General features: G+C 46.7%; 1 protein-coding gene across 24 annotated transcripts in view; it reads right to left on the reverse strand.

Moving 5' to 3' along the window:
• SCRIB (scribble planar cell polarity protein) overlaps window positions 1-18,399 on the reverse strand; it is a 668,035-nt gene that overhangs the window by 450,100 nt on the left and 199,536 nt on the right. For all 24 annotated transcript variants that reach the window (XM_086966382.1, XM_086966383.1, XM_086966358.1 and 21 more), the window contains exon 2: window positions 15,655-15,772. In XM_086966382.1, coding sequence (XP_086822508.1) covers window positions 15,655-15,772 — 118 coding nt within the window. The remainder of the gene's footprint in view (window positions 1-15,654; window positions 15,773-18,399) is intronic.

The raw sequence follows: 18,399 nt of genomic DNA on the forward strand, positions 1-18,399 counted from the left end.
CTGGATGCTGCCTCCAACACAGTCCTCCTGCTTCCGAATAGTGACGTCACATACTATCTACAGCGATTCTCCACGCAGACCTGGCAGGTTAAACCCTTACACACGCATCGATCTGCAAGCTCCCAGCCATGTTATCCTCGACAACCTGCTACGAGCATCTTGTGATTCGGAATGCGCCACGAGCTCCCTGGCGCTCAACGACCAATGGAGGCCTTTGCAGAGTATTCAAACCTGAACTACTGAACCGTTAGACTTCTTCCCTTTGCAATATTTGGCAGCTCCCATCAAGTCTGACTTTCAAGTTCCACAAGGTGTCCCCCACCAGCTTGGCCACTGATATTCTGATCAGTTTAATTTGTTGAGTTTGCCTAGTCAAAGACGCCCGTTAGCCTCACTAGCGCGGTGCACGTTGTTGGGGAGCCAGGTTCACGCTCTACAAGGACCACCACATACATACAAAGATGTCCGCTAGCCTCAAACTCTGTGCACGTGGATCTTGAGCTAGACTCACGCTTTACAAACACCATCACCGTCCAGAACACCACCGCCAGACTCGTCCTCAGCATCCAACGACAAGACATCATCTAGCACCTGCGAGACCTCCATTGGCTCCCCGTCGAAAAAAGAGTGACCTACAAGCTGCTCACTCACGCCTACAAATCTCTCCTCAACACCGGACCCCAATACATCAACGAAAGAGTCTCCTTCTATGCACTCAAAAGAAGCCTCTGCTCTGCTGACCTCGCCTTGGCCAAAACCCCAAGCATCCATAGAGCCAGATTGGGAGGAAGAGTCTTCTCCTACAACAAAGCTAAGACCTGGAACAAACTCCCCCTCAGCATCAGACGAACCCCTAAACTGCAAGCACTCAGGAAGAGCCTCTTTGGTTGATACGGAGCGGCACAAAATCCCCCAATCCCTCTTTTTTCCCCCAGCGCTTTGAGACTCTCATGGGCGAGTAGCGTGCTTCACAAATAACTGATTGATTGTCATACATACAAAGATGTCCACTAGCCTCACAATTTCTCTGCATGTGGATCTTGAGCTAGGCTCACGCTTTACAAACACCAACAAATACATACAAAGATGTCCGCTAGCCTCATTAGGTCGGTGCACGTGGACCTTGAGCTAGGCTCACACTTTACAAACACCACCACATATGTATTGTATGTATTGTATGCCAGACTTGTATAGTGCGAACTGTCACCCTACGGGTATCCTGGCGCTGTGACTTAGACGGGTGACATCAACAAACATAAAGGCCTGATTATCAATAGGAAGCATTACTCTCGTTCCTAGGGAACAGCCAGGTTTTCAGGCCATTCTAAAGCATAGTTAGCTTGTCTAATGCTCTGAGGTAGCTCACTCATAGGCGTGAGGCCGCAGTACCAAATGCTCTGCCTCCCATCCTGGATTTCTTAAATCTGGTAGTCGTTACCAGATTTGTGCTGGAACAGCAAAGATATCTCATGGGCTTATCCCAAGTAAATTTCTCCTGCAGAGATACAGGGCCCTTGCCATGTACTGCTCTAAATACATTACATAGAGACTTAAAGCAGACTCTTTCCTTAATGGGCAACCAATGAAGATCCCCCAAGGCCAATGCTGCGGAGGACCTGCGCTGCCTATTTAGCACCAGCTTTGCTGCTATAGACTGGATACTCTGCAACCCCTGCAAGATGTATTGTGGTGCTCCCAAATAAAGGGAGTTGCAGTAGTCCAATCTGCTCAGAATTATGCTCCTCACTACAAGAGGTGTAGCATCGTTAGGCAGCAACAGAAGAATCTGCAAAGCGTTCTTAGCAAAGCAAAAAAAACGCTAACCGTTTTGTTAGCCTGGGACTCCATTTGGAGGTTGTCATCCACCAGGACACCCAAGTTACGCACAGTTTTGACTGGGGCCAATGGGTCATCCCCAGGGGTGAGTTTGAACTCTAGTGGCAGGTACTTGACCATTTTAGCAGTAGAGCAATATACCACCTCTGTTTTTCCCCCATTGAACTGCAAAGAGTTTTTTCTGAGCCAACTAGAGGTCTGGTGCATACATTCCTTGAATGTGTCCATGGTCACCGCTTGCTTCCCTTTCAGAAAGAACACCAGTTGGGTGTCGTCAGCATAATTGACCAGGTCAATTCCAAAAGATTTAATGATAGGGATCAGAGGACGCAGGTAAATGTTAAAGAGAATGGGGCTTATTGCAGAGCCCTGCGGCACCCCCGTGGCGTACCGGAGACTTAGAAGAGGCGAACGGTGTCATGATTACAACCTGTTGTCTCTCTGATAGATACGATTGCAGCCACTTCAGAGCTCGTCCTTTCACACTCATTCTTTCCAATCTTCCCACCAGTACTGCATGTCTCACCGTGTGGAATGCAGCCGACATGTCTAGCAATACTAATACAGATGGATTACCAATCGGCTCGCATTCACAGGTTATCCAGTACGGTTGCCAAAGCGGTTTCCATTCCATGTCCTGGGCGAAAACCAAACTGATCCCTATCCAGGAAATGGTTATCCTCAAGATAGCATGACTACTTGCTGATAGCCTTTTCCAGAATTGTTATTGGGTATGGCAGGAGAGATGTGCCTAAAATTTGCTGGGTTTGTTGTGTCCAGAGAAGATTTCTTGAGCAGGGGGTCACCACTGCCTGCTTGCATGCCTCTGGAACCACTCCTTCTAAGGACCGACAGCAAATCTGCTGCATCCAAGGAAATAACTCTTGAGGGAGGGGGTCTAGGGGAGACCCAGAGGTTACACGTTGAGCAAGGCTGTTAAAGAGCTCCTCAGTAAGGGGTTGAAAATACTCCAAAGATGTGTCTACCCAAGGTTCCTCAGCTAATATGTGAGGTAGTTCATCCTGGCGACTGGCATTACCTGGATCAAAACCATCAACAATGTTGGTGATATTTTCATTAAAGTGGATGGCAATCTCATCGCACAGTTTCTGCGATGCAACCACTTAATTGCCCGTGCTAGCTGGGCTGGAAAGATCCCTTATAATATTGGAGAGCTTTTGTGCTGTTAGGCGCATGCAGGCTAGATTTGGCGTAAAAAAGTGATTTGAACCTAGAGATATAGTCTCTTTATACCAAGCCTGCACTAGTTTCAGCCCTTTCCTGTCTGACTATGTAGGACCTTCTCCACCTCCTCTCAGCCTGCCTACATGTGACTCATTAATTTCAGCTCCTCACTGTACCAGGGGGCTGAGGGTTTTCTTCTATTCTTCATTCTTTTCACTGGGTCACGCAAATCCAGGGTTCTGGTTATGGGATTACAGTATGTTTTTTTCCACTGAGCCCCATATCATTTTCTTGAAGCATATGACTAACTGTGCAGGATAAAGCTACAGGCCACTACAATTAGGCTGTACAGCTTACCAGAATAGGTAGGACACAGAGGCAATTTCAAGGGGAAGCCTCTTGTACCAACATATTAAAATGCAGAGAGGTGATGCAAGGGAAGTTTGTGAGTGTCTAAGGCAATTGTAATTGAACTGAGCCAGATTCCAGTCCATCTTTTAAGTGCTCACTGCCTCGCTCCAGCCAGCCATGAACAAAGTAAGATGAATAAACTGATTATACAGCTTTAGTTTACATACACATTGCTGGTGTTGATGATTTTTTTTCTCAACTGCTGCCACAGGTGTGTGTGCTCCAAACCTAACCAGGTCTGCTCCAAACCTAACCTTTGTGGGATTAGTGCTTGTGGATTGCACAGTCTCCAAGTATATCCCAAGCGCCAAAAAGGTGCCCACTGGACCCTGGACTCTAACTCACTTAAAGTCAATTTAGTAATGTACTCCTTGCTTTTATGTCTTCGTTCCAAATTATTTATCAAAGGTCCATATTGCCCCACTGAAGCAGAATTTGAAGAAAATGAAAAACAAGGGACATTCTCAGTGTGTGAGAAAGATAAAACTTAAATCCGTGTAATGCCTTAGTAAGATAGCTTACCTGCCGCAGAGATCTGTATGGATTCTACAGTCACTGATCCTACCAAGGCCAGACGTGCTTTGTTCTCAGAAGAGGATGATAAACTAAGGACCAATGACAGCAACTGGTGCCAGCTCACTACCAGAAGGGGAAATGATGCTACAGCTATTCAAAATAGATTTAGCCACCCAGTGCCATGGAAAGGTAAGCCCTACACCGATGACAGATGGCTGAGCATTCGGCAGAAGGGTTTTGGAAGAGCCCATGGTCCATCAGAAAACGTATGCCTCTTTAATGGCTTCCTGCTGATTATTTTAGTACTCGTTAGTTTATTAGCTTGTTTCACATTTATGTCAAGTGCTCAATAATTTTTACGTGAACTTAAAACAACACTATGTAAAAACAAAATATAAAAGGGTGTCCCGCCCATTCTTTCTCAAAGTAGACTCAACAGCATAAAGAAGAGAGACTATGGAGAAGAGGAAGAAAGCACAGAGTAAACAGAAATTCAAGGAGTGTCAAATGTATGCAGGCTTGCCAACATAGCAGGTCTACATATTTATCTGAAGAGGGTTCAAGCAGTCCAACAATCAATTTGCTGTTTATGCATTTCAAGCCCTAAGTGCGCCGGGTATGCCCAGACTGAGTTCCCGGGCTCTGTATCACTGGAACCAACCTATACCTGGCTGAAAAGGCTTAAGATGAAACTGGTCCTAGTTTGCTTGTGTTATGGTCCAGGGAGGACCTGGCCTGGCAGTTCGGGCTTAACTTTTTCCATAAGAAGCAGGGTCAAGACTGGAGGGTGAAAAGCAATGGATTGGGATGCGCCCAGAGCGATTGCCAGTGGCTGAGATTAATTTAAGCATTCGATCCATCAACTTGTTTTTGCATTTGAGGCCCCCATTTTTTTAAGGCATTTTAGAATTAGTGAGATAAGCAGAAAGAAATGACTGTTACCCCGCCTCCCCGAATAAACATCAGGCCATACACTAATTACTCTTGCCCATCCAGGCCGCTAACCTAGACATTAGAGTGTTGATGACTGGGTTGCCCTTGGACCTCGGTTTGACTTTAGCACTTCTTGATTGATTTCTAAATGTGGAAGTGAAGAGACATGTTGACACAGCACACCCTGATGGTCGTGCCTTATAAGAACGACCAAGGATGATCTTCCACTCACACATTTCTACTGTCAACCACAGTTTCAGGGAGCGACCGCTCTGCTTGCTTTCAAATGTAAAAGGCCTGTGCCTGCCACCTGTTCCACAAACGCACCACTCAAAACTCCATCTTAACGACCCCGGTAACAACCAGGCACTCAAGGCATCTCAGAAAGCGTCTTGTTGGGGTTTTCCTGAAACAGAGCAGAGAAAGTCAACTTTAGATCCAGCTGTTGTTGATCCAGTCAGAAAGAGATGTCAGACCTGTCCATCAATCGAGGTCACTTTCTGAGAGAAGGGAGGCAGTCAGGGGAACTCGGAAGCACAAAAATCCACAGAAGAGCCATAGGGGTTACCAGCTGAGGCTTGAATTGCATGATGCATCGGACAGTATCAGAGAATCAATGCAAGACGTTATCCTCCCAAGAACTAGAGTTTTAATGAGGAGGACAGTGTGACTTACTGCCAGTTAAAAAACAATGTGACTAAAGGAGGGCAGTAGAATCCTATGAGGAAATATCTAATTGTCAGAGTTCGTACAACCTGTTGGGAACAACCACATGTGAATTAATAGCGGACATTCGAATGTGAATTGTTCAAATATAGAGTAAAGTATTTCCACAGAAAAGAAATTAGAACTTTGCAGGCCTTCTCAGAAGTAATATATTCAATAACACCAAAAATGTACACAGGCAGCTTTCATGATTTAGTGGGAGAGGCAGCTTTCAGGATTTAGTGAGAGGGGCAGCTTTGATTTAAGTGTTGAAAAGAAGAATGCTGATAAATATGTAAATGTCTATCAACTCTTTGAGCCTTAAATTTCACACGAAATACTCAGTCTTAGGACTCCCATTTGATTTAGAACATTCATACAATACAATTTTTAAAAACCTTTAAAAAAAATTACAAATCCGTTGCATAAGATTTCATTTTCTAGAACATTTAAAAATGTACATGTCATTTTTAAAGTAAAAATGCCATACCTAAAAAAACTCCAATTTGTGTCACTATCACAAAAAATGATTCCACAATTATAACAATCAATGAAGGAAAGAGAGAGATGGTTAACAGTTAGCAGAGATCTGGAAATCCTCTTACTGATGCAGAGGAAACGCCTGAAAATGTTTGTCAGCAATTTTTTTAGCCATAATGTCTGAAAATTAATAATTTTACGCTCAGAAGTACAGTTCATATTTTTTTAAACATTTTTTTACTTCAGTATGAGTGTCATGACAAGAGTGAAATTATGCTATTTTGACAATTATTTCATGGAGCTTTTTCTGAAACCAGAAAAGTGGATTGACAAAATTCACAAGAGTGGATGTCAGTCTTTGGGAGGTCAGGTAAAGGTTAAACAACGAAGGGGAGCACTATCATAGAAAACAAGACAACCGAGGAGGCTGAAGGGGAGGAGCCGAGATTTAAAGTAGTTGGAAGGTGGAGGGACAGTGCCAGAGATCCCCACTCTGTGGCATTTCTGCATGCAACTAAGTGAATAAGTTGCTTACCTTCGGAATACAATGTTTCTATAAGAGACCTATGTAGTTATGGATTCCTTTTCCTTAGATTTAGCCCAAGGCGTCAGACTGGATCCGGAGAACTTTTTTCATAGCAGTACCCTTGCGCGTCGGTAGGTGGCGTTGGTTGACTGCCTGTTCGTCATCGGCATCGCCGGGATGGCGACGCACTGTCAACTTAGACGCCGTCCCTGCATTCTGACATCAGTTCTAACATGACTTTCCATGCCAGAAACGCAGAGACATGCAAGACACGGACCGCTGGTGCACACAACTAGGGTCCTGAAAGGGAGTCCCTATCCCTAGAAGTCACTTAGCAGAACAGGGAGGCTGGGTGGGGCGGGAAGTTATCTAGAATGACATATGTCTCTAAAAGATACATAGTTTCTGAAGGTAAGTAACTTGTTCACCTAAAAGACATAGAATAGATACCCCAGCAATACCAACCCCTGAGGTGGGTCTGCAAACTAAGTTCGCACCAGGAAGTCCTAGCGAACAGAACTGCCAAACAAGCCATCTCTCCAGACTTGGCTGTCCAGGCAGTAATGCTCTGTGAATGTGTGCAAGGATGGCCATGTGGCCGCCTGGCAGATGTCAACCAACGGAATACCACGTCCCAAGGCAGTAGTGGCTGCTGTCGCCCTTATGGAGAGGGCGCTTTGCGCTACTGAAGGTTACTTTTTTGGCAAAGAATAGCTGATCTTAATGAATAAGATAACCCATTGAGAGATGGTACGTTCGTTCACTGCCCGACCTTTCTTGACGCCCATATAACCCACGAAGAATTGATCATCCACCCGGAAGTCTTTAGTGCGGTCAAGGTAGAAAGACGGCACATTTTTTGAGTCCAGACAGTGGAGTCTCTCCTCCTCTTTGGAAGGGTGCGGCGGACGGAAGAAGGTGGGCAATGTGATGGTCTGGCCTATATGGAAGGAGGTAACCACTTTGGGCAGAAAAGAAGGCCTAGTACGAAGGACCACTTTGTCCGGATGAACAGCGAGAAAGAGCTTTGGAAGAAAGAGCCTGAAGCTCACTCACCCTGCGAGCAGATGGGATGGTAAGCAGGAAAGCAGTTTTCAAAGTAAGGACACGAAAAGGACAAGTATGTAGTGGCTCAAAGGGAGCGCACATAAGATAAGTGAGGACAAGATTCAAGTGCCACTGGGGCATTACGAAGGAGAAGGAGAAAAGAGAGGAGTAATGCCCTTCAGAAATCTGTTATATATTGGAATTGAAAAGAGAACACTGATCAGGAAGGCAAAAGGCCGAAATGGCCGAAAGGTAGCCTTCAAGGGTGCCCAGAGCAGAGCCCTGCCGGACCAAAGAAAGGATGAAGAGGAGAACCTCAGAGGGGCAGAAAGGGGACCCACAGCCTTTGCTGTGCACCATGCCACAAATTTGTTCCATCTACAAGCGTATACATTGTTAGTGGAGGGACGCCTGGCTGCCAAGATGACGTTACAGACTTCGGGAGGAAGGTTGAAAGCTGTCAACTGTCGCCACTCAATCTCCATGCCAGGAGGTGGAGGCTGGACAGGTTCGGGTGGAGAACTGCCCTGCTGCTGCTGCAACAGATGATCCTACTGAAGAGGAATGGCCATGCTTAAGACGGGGTACCAGAGTCTTCGCACCCAGTCCGGAGCCACAAGAATGACTTGGGCCCGGTCGCGCTTGATCTTCATCGGCAATCTTGGTAGAAGTGGTACAGGTGGAAATTTGTACAGGAGGCCAAAATTCCATTCGCAATGAAAGGAGTCACTGAGCGAATGCCGCCTTAGAAACTCCAATGCGCAGAACTGCTGACATTGCGCATTCTATTCGGTGCCGAATAGATCTAACCAAGGCTCTCCCCACTGCTGAAAGAGACCTTGCACAATCTTAAGAGTGTAGATGCCATTTGTGATCCATCATGCAACGGCTGCGGAGTTCATACCGTTCAGGGAACCCGCCAGGTGTTGAACCACCAGGGATATGCCCTGATGTTCCAGCCATGTCCAAAGGAGAAGAGCTTCTTGACATAGGGTCCACGAACCCGCCCGCCCTATTTGTTGCAGTACCACTTGGCAGTGATGTTGTCCGTGAACACCAGCACTACTCTTCCTTTGACAGAAAGAAGGAATGCCTTCAGTGGAAGACAGATCGCCCGAAGCTCCAGACGATTGATGTGGAGCCCGGACTCTGCTGGAGACCTCTGATCTGTGCCTCGCCCATCTGGCCGCCCCATCCAAGGAGTGATGCATGTGTCACCACTGTGAACTCTGGTTGGGGAAAGGAGAGGAATCTGCTGCTGACCCAATCTTGGTTTGTGAGCCCCCACTGCCCTGGACTCGCAGTCCCCTCCGAGATCTGGATGACATTAGAAAGATAGCCCTGATGCTACGCCCACTGGAACTTCAGGTCCAACTGCAGAGCCCGCATATTCCATCTGGCATGATCTACCAGCAGGCTGCAGGAGGCCATGAGGCCCAGCAGCCTCAGTGTCATTCTCACAATAACCAGACTAATGCTTGTGGCCCACTGTGAACCTTCGGTAACGCCGATGGGCAGGCAAGACAGGATATGAAAATAATCGTCCTGCAAGTCCAATGCTACCATCCAGTCTCCAGGGTCAAGTGCACACAGGACCTGAGAAAAGGTCAGCAGTTTGAACTTCTCCTTCCGGAGGAAACGGATGACTTCCCTGAGATCTAAGATAGGACTCAGGCCTTTGTCCTTCTTGTGTACAAGGAAGTAGTGAGAGTAACAACCACAACCTACTTCTAGAACAGGGACTCGTTCGATAGCTTCCTTGGCCAAGAAAACCGTAACTTCCTGGCGAAGACGGGTAGTCTTGAAGGGAGGGAGTAGCCCCTTTGGTCTCTCTGCAAAACCCACCTGTCTGACGTGATGTTGTACCAGTGGAGGAGGTGATGGTGGATCCTGCCGCCCACTGTCAACTGGTGGCACTGAAAAGACAGACTAGGAAGGTTTGGAGCCTGCTGCAGGGGGGACATTGTTGGACAAGTCCGCCTGCTGGCCCATTGACCCACGACGCTGGGTCCCACGTCCATGCATCGGCTGGGTAGCCTGCGCAGCCCGGTGGCTCTGGGTGGAATATTGTGGGGCACCCCTTCCGAAGCCATGAAAGGGGGCGAAAGGCAGACTGCATGGGGCGAGAAGTTGCTGCGCGGCCCAAGGATCTGGCTGTGGCCCTAGAGTCCTTAAAGTGCTTGAGCGCGTTGTCCGCCTTGTCACCAAACATGTGACTGCTATCAAAGGGCATGTCCAAAGGTGTGGATTGGACATCCCCAGAGAAACCAGACGTTCTCAGGGCTACCAACGGGGAAACCGCCCTACCCAGCGAGTCGGAGCTATCCAGCCCACACTGGATGGTGAACTTAGCTGCGTCTCGACCCTCAGCAACAGCGTGGGTGAATACGACCCGGGTCTCCTCGGAGCACTGTGGCAGCACTTTGCGACCGTATCCCACACCATGTGTGTATAACGGCCCAAGAGACATGCGGTGTTCACAAACTGCAGTACTAAGCTGGTGGAAGAAAACATCTTCCCAATATGCTCAAGCTTCTTGGATTTCGTATCTGGGGGAGCAGAAGGGAATGTGCCTTTTGAAGATGAGGCTTGGAACACCAGGCTCTCAGGAGTAGGGTGTTGGGAGAGTAAAAGTGGGTCGCCGGAGCCAGGCGGTGGAGTCGGGCAATCATCCTTTCCACAGGAAACCTTGTGCTGGGCTTGGACCAAATGCCCAGAAGGATGTCAGTGAGAGCCTCATTAAAAGGCAGCTGGGGCTCCGAAGAGATTGCTGCCGGCTTATGCATTTCAGTCAGGACGTTAGTCCTGACAGCCCCCGTAGGAAGTTCGAGGCCGAAGGCCTCAGTCACCATAGGAGGAGAAAGCATACCAAGGTCTGGGGAGGTATCCAGACCACTGGCATCACCTAAGTCCTCTCTCCAGTATGGCTCCTCAAGTTTGTCTGCTAGAGGGTCAACAGACCCCTACCAGTCTTCCTCACCCTCCTCTGGCTGCCACTCAGGGTGGTAGGCAACGCCAGGGATGAACAGAGGTACAAAAGTAACCATCGGCGGCGGTACAGACGACGGTCTACTTCGGGTGGTGCCGTGTCCAAATATGAGGGGGGCTTGGGTCAACGCCGGCATTGGGGGTGCACCTGACCTCAGGGGCGATGTCACTGGAATCGGTGTCAGAAAAGGTGCCATGAGGTCGACCGGCACCGATCCGGATCCAGGCCTGGATCCTTGGGGACACTGCGGCGCCAAGGCCGGAGCTGCCGGCATTGAAGGCCGAGGGCCCCCAGCCAAGTCCCTGGGGCCCAAAGGGCCCAAAGGAGCGCCTGCCGGAGTTAAGCTGCCTAAAGATGCTGTGCAGCGCTTCGTAAAATGCACAAAGCTGGGCAGGGGGCGCTTCGGCTCCAGGAAAAGGAGGGAAGCACAGAGCCGTCCCTGCAGCTTCCGTGGAAGGAGCTGGAGAGTGAAAACGCTCCGGGTCCCGCGTCGAAGGAAAAGAAGGTGAAGAAGCATCGTCACTCTTCGCCTTCTTTTTGTGCTTCGACTTACTTGAGGAGTACGAAGATTTTTAGGACAAATGGTGGTGAGTCTGCAACCGGTCCCGCGACCTTCCCCTTGACCGGGACCTCGAACGGCGCAGAGCGGACTGCCAGGATGCCAAAACCTTTCGGGACCGCTCCCTCAAAGACTTTGGGTTCAGGGCCAGGCAGTCGGAGCACGAATTTGGGTCGTGGCCGCGCTACAGGCACCAGTGCCACACGAGGTGCGTATCGGTGACCAACATCAACTTGTGACAGGAGTCACAGGCCTTGAAACCGGGCCGATGGCTGGACATCCCTCATGCATCAGGAGTCGAAGACTCAAAAAGATGTCGACAAAAGTCGAAAAAGGGTTAGTCAAAAAGTGACATGGGGGGACGCTCTCTCCGGATCTGCTCTAGTTTGGCGTGGAAAAAGGAAGAACTGATGTCAGCGTGCAGGTAGATACTGCAATGTCATTCCGGCGACCATGGCGCCAACGACGAATGCAGAGTCGACGGGCGCCACCTACCAACACGCAGGGGTACTGCTATGAAAACATTTCTCCAGATCCAGTCTGATGCCTAGGGGTAATTCAGAAAAACACACAAGATGATGGACGGAATGTTGCACAATGGCAAAACATTCACCCCAAGTCACAGATCTGGTTTTAATACATTGTTATTTTGCTCACCAAGCCACCCCAGTTCAGACATGGCCAAATGCAAATCAGTCTTGACCCTGTGCCTAATGGGAACAGTCCAGCCCGAACTGCCAAGCCATGTCTTCCCTGGACCGGTATCAAGCAAGAAGGCAGTGGCTGAAGCTGTGAGACCCGATTACCATTTTCTAGCGATAGGACTGATTTGCCCCCGACTTCTCTAATCTAATCCCTCATGGAAACAAAATATTCTTCTTTGACAACATTTTCTGGTTAAGACTACAGTGATGAGACAAAAACATATATCTTTAGAGCTGCAAACCTTTCATAGTCACATTTGTCAAGGTCTGGATTGATCTGTTGAACAATACTTTAACAGCAACAAACACAGTTTCGGTGTAATCAATACCTTCAGCTTGATGATAGGAGAGTAAGGACATGATTAGCACCTGCTTTCGCTGACTAATGTACTTTTGTGGTATAGACTATTCATCTGGAGGATCTATTAATTTGGCTGTTGATTTAGATATATTCATCTGGAGGTTCTAAATAAACCAGAAACTGAGCATTGAATTGACAATTTACATTGTTATAACCTCGATCAAGTGATAAATCAAGCTACTCATACAGTGGGCAATACATTTTATCTAACAAGAAGCTAAAGGTTAAAGCCAAAAATGTAAACTGAAGTAATAATTATTGTTCCCTGCAAATTATTAAAGCAAGAGCCTGGAAAAACAAATACTGCTAAATTCAATGATACTCTGGTTGCTGATTCTCAGCCTGTCCTAGCAAAGGACCTTAAAGTAGCCTCCCCTGGTTACAAGGACTAGATAAACGCAACAGTGTCTCTAACAGACCCAGTGAAAACTTTTACAAAACTCAGAAATAAACCTTGTGCCCACTGGTTCTCAGTTGAACTTAAACTCTTTAAACAAAAATGTAGGCTTCAAGAATGTGTGAGGAGAGAAAACCACTGTGGAGCAGAAAGAACCTAAATACAAACAATACATCTTAGAACACAAGAGACAGATTATAGATAATAAATCAAAATACTTCACAGCAAAAATTAGTCTGGCCAAAAACTCAGCTAAGGAACTTTTCAAAACAGTTAAAACACTTTACAGTCATGATATTACAAAGTAGTCCAACCAAACTATGTGCAACAGAATAGTAACTTTCTTTCAAGAAGTGTACTGGAAATATACTGTAAATTTCACCCAAACCAGAACACAATAGTAATGGGAAATAGTTTGGATGGCTCACAAATTTCTCATGCTACACTTCATGAATTCCCGCTGCTGAATGATGAGAAAAGTAGGAGGCTTATTGATTTAATTAAATCAGGTACCCCTTCAGATGCCTGTCCGCCAATAATTCTGCAGTCAGTAAGCGGTACGATCTCGTTTCCTCTGACAAAACTTTGAAATGCGACCATCAAAGCTAGAATCTTCCCCACTGATTGGAAGAAGGCCTCCATTCTTTCCCTGTTGAAAAGCCCTCACTTCACCCCCGTGTGGGTAAAAATTACATATTCATTTCCCGGCTTCCCTTTAAAGCAAAGATACTGGAAAAACACCTCAACTTTGAACGCTCATCCTTCATTGACGAGAATGAGATTTTAGATTAAGCACAGTATGGTTTTAGGAAAAAACACAGTACAGAGTCAGCACTAGATACAGACCCTGTAGAAATTAGAATGATTATGGACAGCAGAGGGAAAACTGCATTCATCCTGCTGGATCGTTCTGCTGCATTCTATACCGTCTCCCACCCACAGCTCATCGAATGGCTTGAAAGCGTAGGTCTCAGAGGGATGGCTTTTGAGCATCTGAGAGCTTTTCTCTCAAATAGAAAAGGAGCTGTAGCTTTTGGAGACTTCACATCTGTATATTTCAATTTACCATGCAGTGTTCATTAGGGATCTTCTCTGAGCCCTACCTTTTTTTATATGTATGTGGCACCACTGACAAATTTAGTAGAGCCTTTGGCTTTTCTATCTCTTATGCAGACGATACGCAAATTGTAGTTTTGATCTCAGGGGATCACACAGAAGATGCGAAATGCTTCAGCAAGTGTATGGGTGAGGTAGGCTGGATGGGAGACAATGGTCTCAAGCTAAACTCTGAGAAGACAGAGTCCCTTATTTTTGTAAAGGAAAAAACTTTTTGGAATCCTACATGGTGTCCTCAGAAGCTGGGCCATTTCCCCTTCCAGTCACTAAGGTCAGAAATCTGGGGGTGATTTTTGATAGTAATATCAGGTTATCAGAACAGATTAATGCAATTACATCATCCTGCTTTTATCTTCTAATAACACTGAAAAAGATCCTCCTGTTCATCCCTTTTGATTTACAGAAAACAGTATTCACAACTTAGTTCTGTCAAAGATGGACTACTGTAATGCCTTTTATTTGGGCATACAAAAAAAGGCAGATGAATAAATTGCAAGTTCTACAAAATGTGTCAGCTCGCCTGCTTATGAAGATCTCAAAACATACATCAGTCTCCCAAACTATTAAGATCCTATATTGACTTTAGTCAGAAAAAGGGTAGCCTGCTTGGCACACAAAGCCCATCACGATTCAAGCCCACACTATCTGAGAAAGAAATTCTGATGGTATATCTCCAGAAGAGCCCTTCGCTCTGTCTCTACTAAATCGATGGTAATGCAAAAAAAAAAATCAGGAAATCATTGTGGGGAGGAAGAAGCCTTTCTGTTGCCACCATAAAATTACGGAATATTTTGCATCTTAAAGCTCAACCCACTCTCCTGCAGTTCAGAAAGCAACTTAAAACCTGGCTCTTTTACAGGCCCCTTCCCTCTGGCACACCTTCCTTGTCAACTAGACAGGCTTGTTTTTACTTACATCACAATGGACGCTAGCGCCAAGACATCGTTGGGCAAACTAGCATTTTACAAACTATCAATATCAATAGATATAGCCATTACAAGTTAGTGATAAAAAAGGCGAATGAACATAACTTAAGCTTTATGATGCCCTTTTATGTCAACAGATGTTACAGAACTCTGCAGCTGGGCTTGTACGCACCAAAATGAGAAGAGTCGACTTCAATTGTGTATGAACTCCCCTGGCTCCTTTCTTCACCGACATCTTTTTCCAAGTATTTTGTTTTGAACACTAGCCCTTTTATGGTAAAGGGCCTCCATTTTTTTTCAGCAACCAATGGACTGCACATTCTCCAGGTCGAGCATTGCGCTCTGCCAACCAGGGTTTGCTCTTTATTCCCAGTTACGAGAGAGAAGGAGTGGAGGCATGAACCCCAACTTTCTGGAGTAGCCTGCGTTCCACTCAACTTATTGTAAGAGTCAGTGTAAAACCAAGGCTATGTTCTGCATGCTATGGTTATGAGGAGGCCCTACATGTTGAGTACATACATATTCTTTCAGGGCCAAGAAACCCTTAAGGGTAGCATGAGTGCTCCTGAAAAACATCAGAAACAATGCTCAGCTTGCTGAAAATCAAACTTTAGATTGAGCTTTCATTTTAGGGACAAAGCATTGAGAAAAGACTAAAAGCTTCAAGGTGTCTGCACAAGTTTGAAATCACAGATGTAGCCAGAATCTTAGAGAAAGAAAGCTTAGAGGCAGTCTTCTTCAAAACTTATGTAAATCCAGAGGGGCGGCTTCCCTGTCTAGGGTGAGGCCTTAAGAACTCTTGGCCACAGTACTGTGCCTCTGACCTGCTAGTATCTTCACACATTTTATTTGTGACACCTCTTCTAGAAGGCTTGGTTTAAGGAGTGAAAATTGATTTAAGAACATCTAAAGTTGTCATTTTACAAGCTTCTATTAATCCACATGAGGCCTTCAACGCCTTACCATTTCGTGAGATGTCGAGCTCCACAAGCTGCATGAAATTTGCCACCTCCGGAGGCAGTCTCTGGATCTCATTGTCGCTCAGGCCCAGCTTTCGTAGGTTCAGCAACCGGAAGAATGGCTGAGGAAGAAGGGAGAGGATGGGTTAGAAGAGACCACGCGGCATCTACTTCTACTCTGATAGAGACAGACTGCAAAAAAAGAAACAAATTAAAGGGCTATCATTACTGGATCCCGGTTATATGCTAAGGCACAGAGGCCAATATTATGCTGATCCTCTTTATTGCCAACAACTTCAACAAAACAATAGAACTTAGAATAAGAACGTTGAACACTTCAATCCAACATAAAAATCTGACAGCCATCTTTCCTTCATTGTTGCTGCTCACTTTCAAGATACATACCGGTGTAATTATCCTTGGCTTTGGATGTGTTTTAAGTACAGTTTTTTTGTTGAAAGATTGACAAGCATATGTTTGATTTGAGAGATATGCCTACCTGGGGGCAGCTTCCATGAAGTCTGGCCCCTCAGCCCCGAGGTGCATCTTGACTGGTTCCTGGTCTGGGTATCGCAAGGGCCAGGACAAACCTTCTGACTTATAGCACACCTCATATGGCGAGTCATTCCACCTCTCCTGCAACATCCACCTTTTCAAACCAAGCACCTTGCTAATTACTCCCATTAAGAAGAGTAGCAGACCCACTGATCACCTCACTGCGTGTAAAGACCCTTGGAGCGGACCTGCTCAATATGCTTTTATTGATCTCTTTTCCAAGGCTCCACAAACACACACAGTGGGATGGGCAATGTTTTGATTGACACCATTCCTCCTATGTATGCCTACCACTGGCCACAAATCCTGAAATCTGGGCACTACAGCTTATCTGCATCTTGCTGGACTGGAAAATGAACTAGATTCTTAAAACCAGACCCTTCGAGTTGTGCTTCTGCACAGCCCCCATCCCGGTCACTGCAGCACAGAGGATACTCATGATTTTGGCTTATGTTCCACCTTAAAGTACTGAGGCCGTCCCCACCTACGGCTTTAAATTATCACAAACATTAGAGGGGGTCAAGCCAAGTGGCCCCTTTCCTGTGGTTTCTGTTTTAATCACAGTCCTGAACCTCTCAGCTTGATACAATGGCTTCTCTTCTGTTAAAATAATTTAATGGCCATCTTTCTTGTTTAAAGAGTGAACAATCAGTTTGGAACCTATGCTGTAATGAAATGTTTTACACATCCCTCGTTGTGTCAACCAACATTCAAAGCAAACCCAAAGGGGATGATGGACGGAGTGTTGAACAATGCAAGCACTCACCCCCAGTCAACTGATCTGGGTTTAATCCATCATCATTCTTTAGCTCACTCCGCCACCCCAGTTCAGACATATGTAAGTCAGCCTGACCCTGTGCCTCATGGAGTGGAGAAGTGTAGCTCAATGGTTAGAGCGGCAGACCCTGATGCAGAGGTCTGGCCCGGGACCAGGGTTCAATTCCCGCCTCAGCGGCTCTTGGACTCAATTTCCCCGGACCTGATGATTCTCGCCTCAGTGCCTTGTCTAATCATGGGTCCCACTCTGTGACTCTGGGCAATAGCTTGCTTAATCTCCACAACGGCCACAGCAGCACTTGGATGCCTAGCTTCACCTTGGGGGTGCCCAGGAGTGGACATCTCACAGGAAAGCCAGGAAGGGTTCCACAGCGGTATGAGTGCAGCGCCGGGACGCCCCGTTGCTGAGGCAGCCGTGCGCTTTACAAGTACAACTACATTTACATTTACATACAATAGTCCAGCTCGAACTGCCAAGCCACGTCTTCCCTGAACCGGAAACAAGCATTCTGGGACCAGTTTCTGGCTAATCAGCCGTCATCAGCCAGGCTAGCTTGAATCCAGTGGCAAAGTGAGCAAGGGACCCACGTCGGAGCATACCCTGCCAACTTAGGGCGAACAAAGCAAAACCAAAGGGGATGATGGACGGATTGTTGAACATTGCAAGCACTCACCCCCAGTCAACTGATCTCAGTTTAATCCATTATCATTCTTTAACTCACTCCGCCACCCCAGTTCAGACATGGCCATATGGCCGAGACCGGTCCTAGGATGCCTGTTTCCAGTCCAGGGAGGACCTGGCCTGGCCTGGTCTGGCAGTTCGGACTGGACTGTTCCCATTGGGCGCAGGGTCAAGACTGATTTGCATATGGCTGGGGCCAAACTGGAATGGCATGATGAGCAAAAACACTATGGATTTAGGCCCATATCTCTGTACTGGGGTGAATGTATGACATTGTTCTGCATTCTCTCCATCAATTGATTTTTTGCATTTGTCACCCGAGTGGGACGGGTAAGCTCAGACGTGGATCCCGTGCTCTCCATGCCACTGGAGTCAATCTATTCTGGCTGATGAGGGCTGAAAGCCCAAAACCGGTCCTAGGATGCTTGTTTCCAGTCTAGGGAGGAGCTGGCCTGGGAGTTCGGGCTGGACTGTTCCCATTGGGCGCAGGGTCAAGACTGATATGCATATGGCTTGGTCCAAACTGGAATGGCATGGTGAGCAAAAAAACGATGGATTTAGGCCCAGATATCTGTACTAGGGTGAATGTATTGACATTGTTCTGCATTCTGACCATCAATTGTTTTTTTCGCATTTGTCAATCAACATTCAATCAGGGATTAACACGCATCCCACTCCAACCAGACACACATACGAGGTTAAATGGGGCTACGCTTTGCTGGTACAAGGATCTTT

This window comes from Lissotriton vulgaris, chromosome 4_1, assembly GCF_964263255.1.
Source record: "Lissotriton vulgaris chromosome 4_1, aLisVul1.2, whole genome shotgun sequence".
In the NCBI taxonomy this organism is placed as follows: Eukaryota; Metazoa; Chordata; class Amphibia; order Caudata; family Salamandridae; genus Lissotriton; species Lissotriton vulgaris.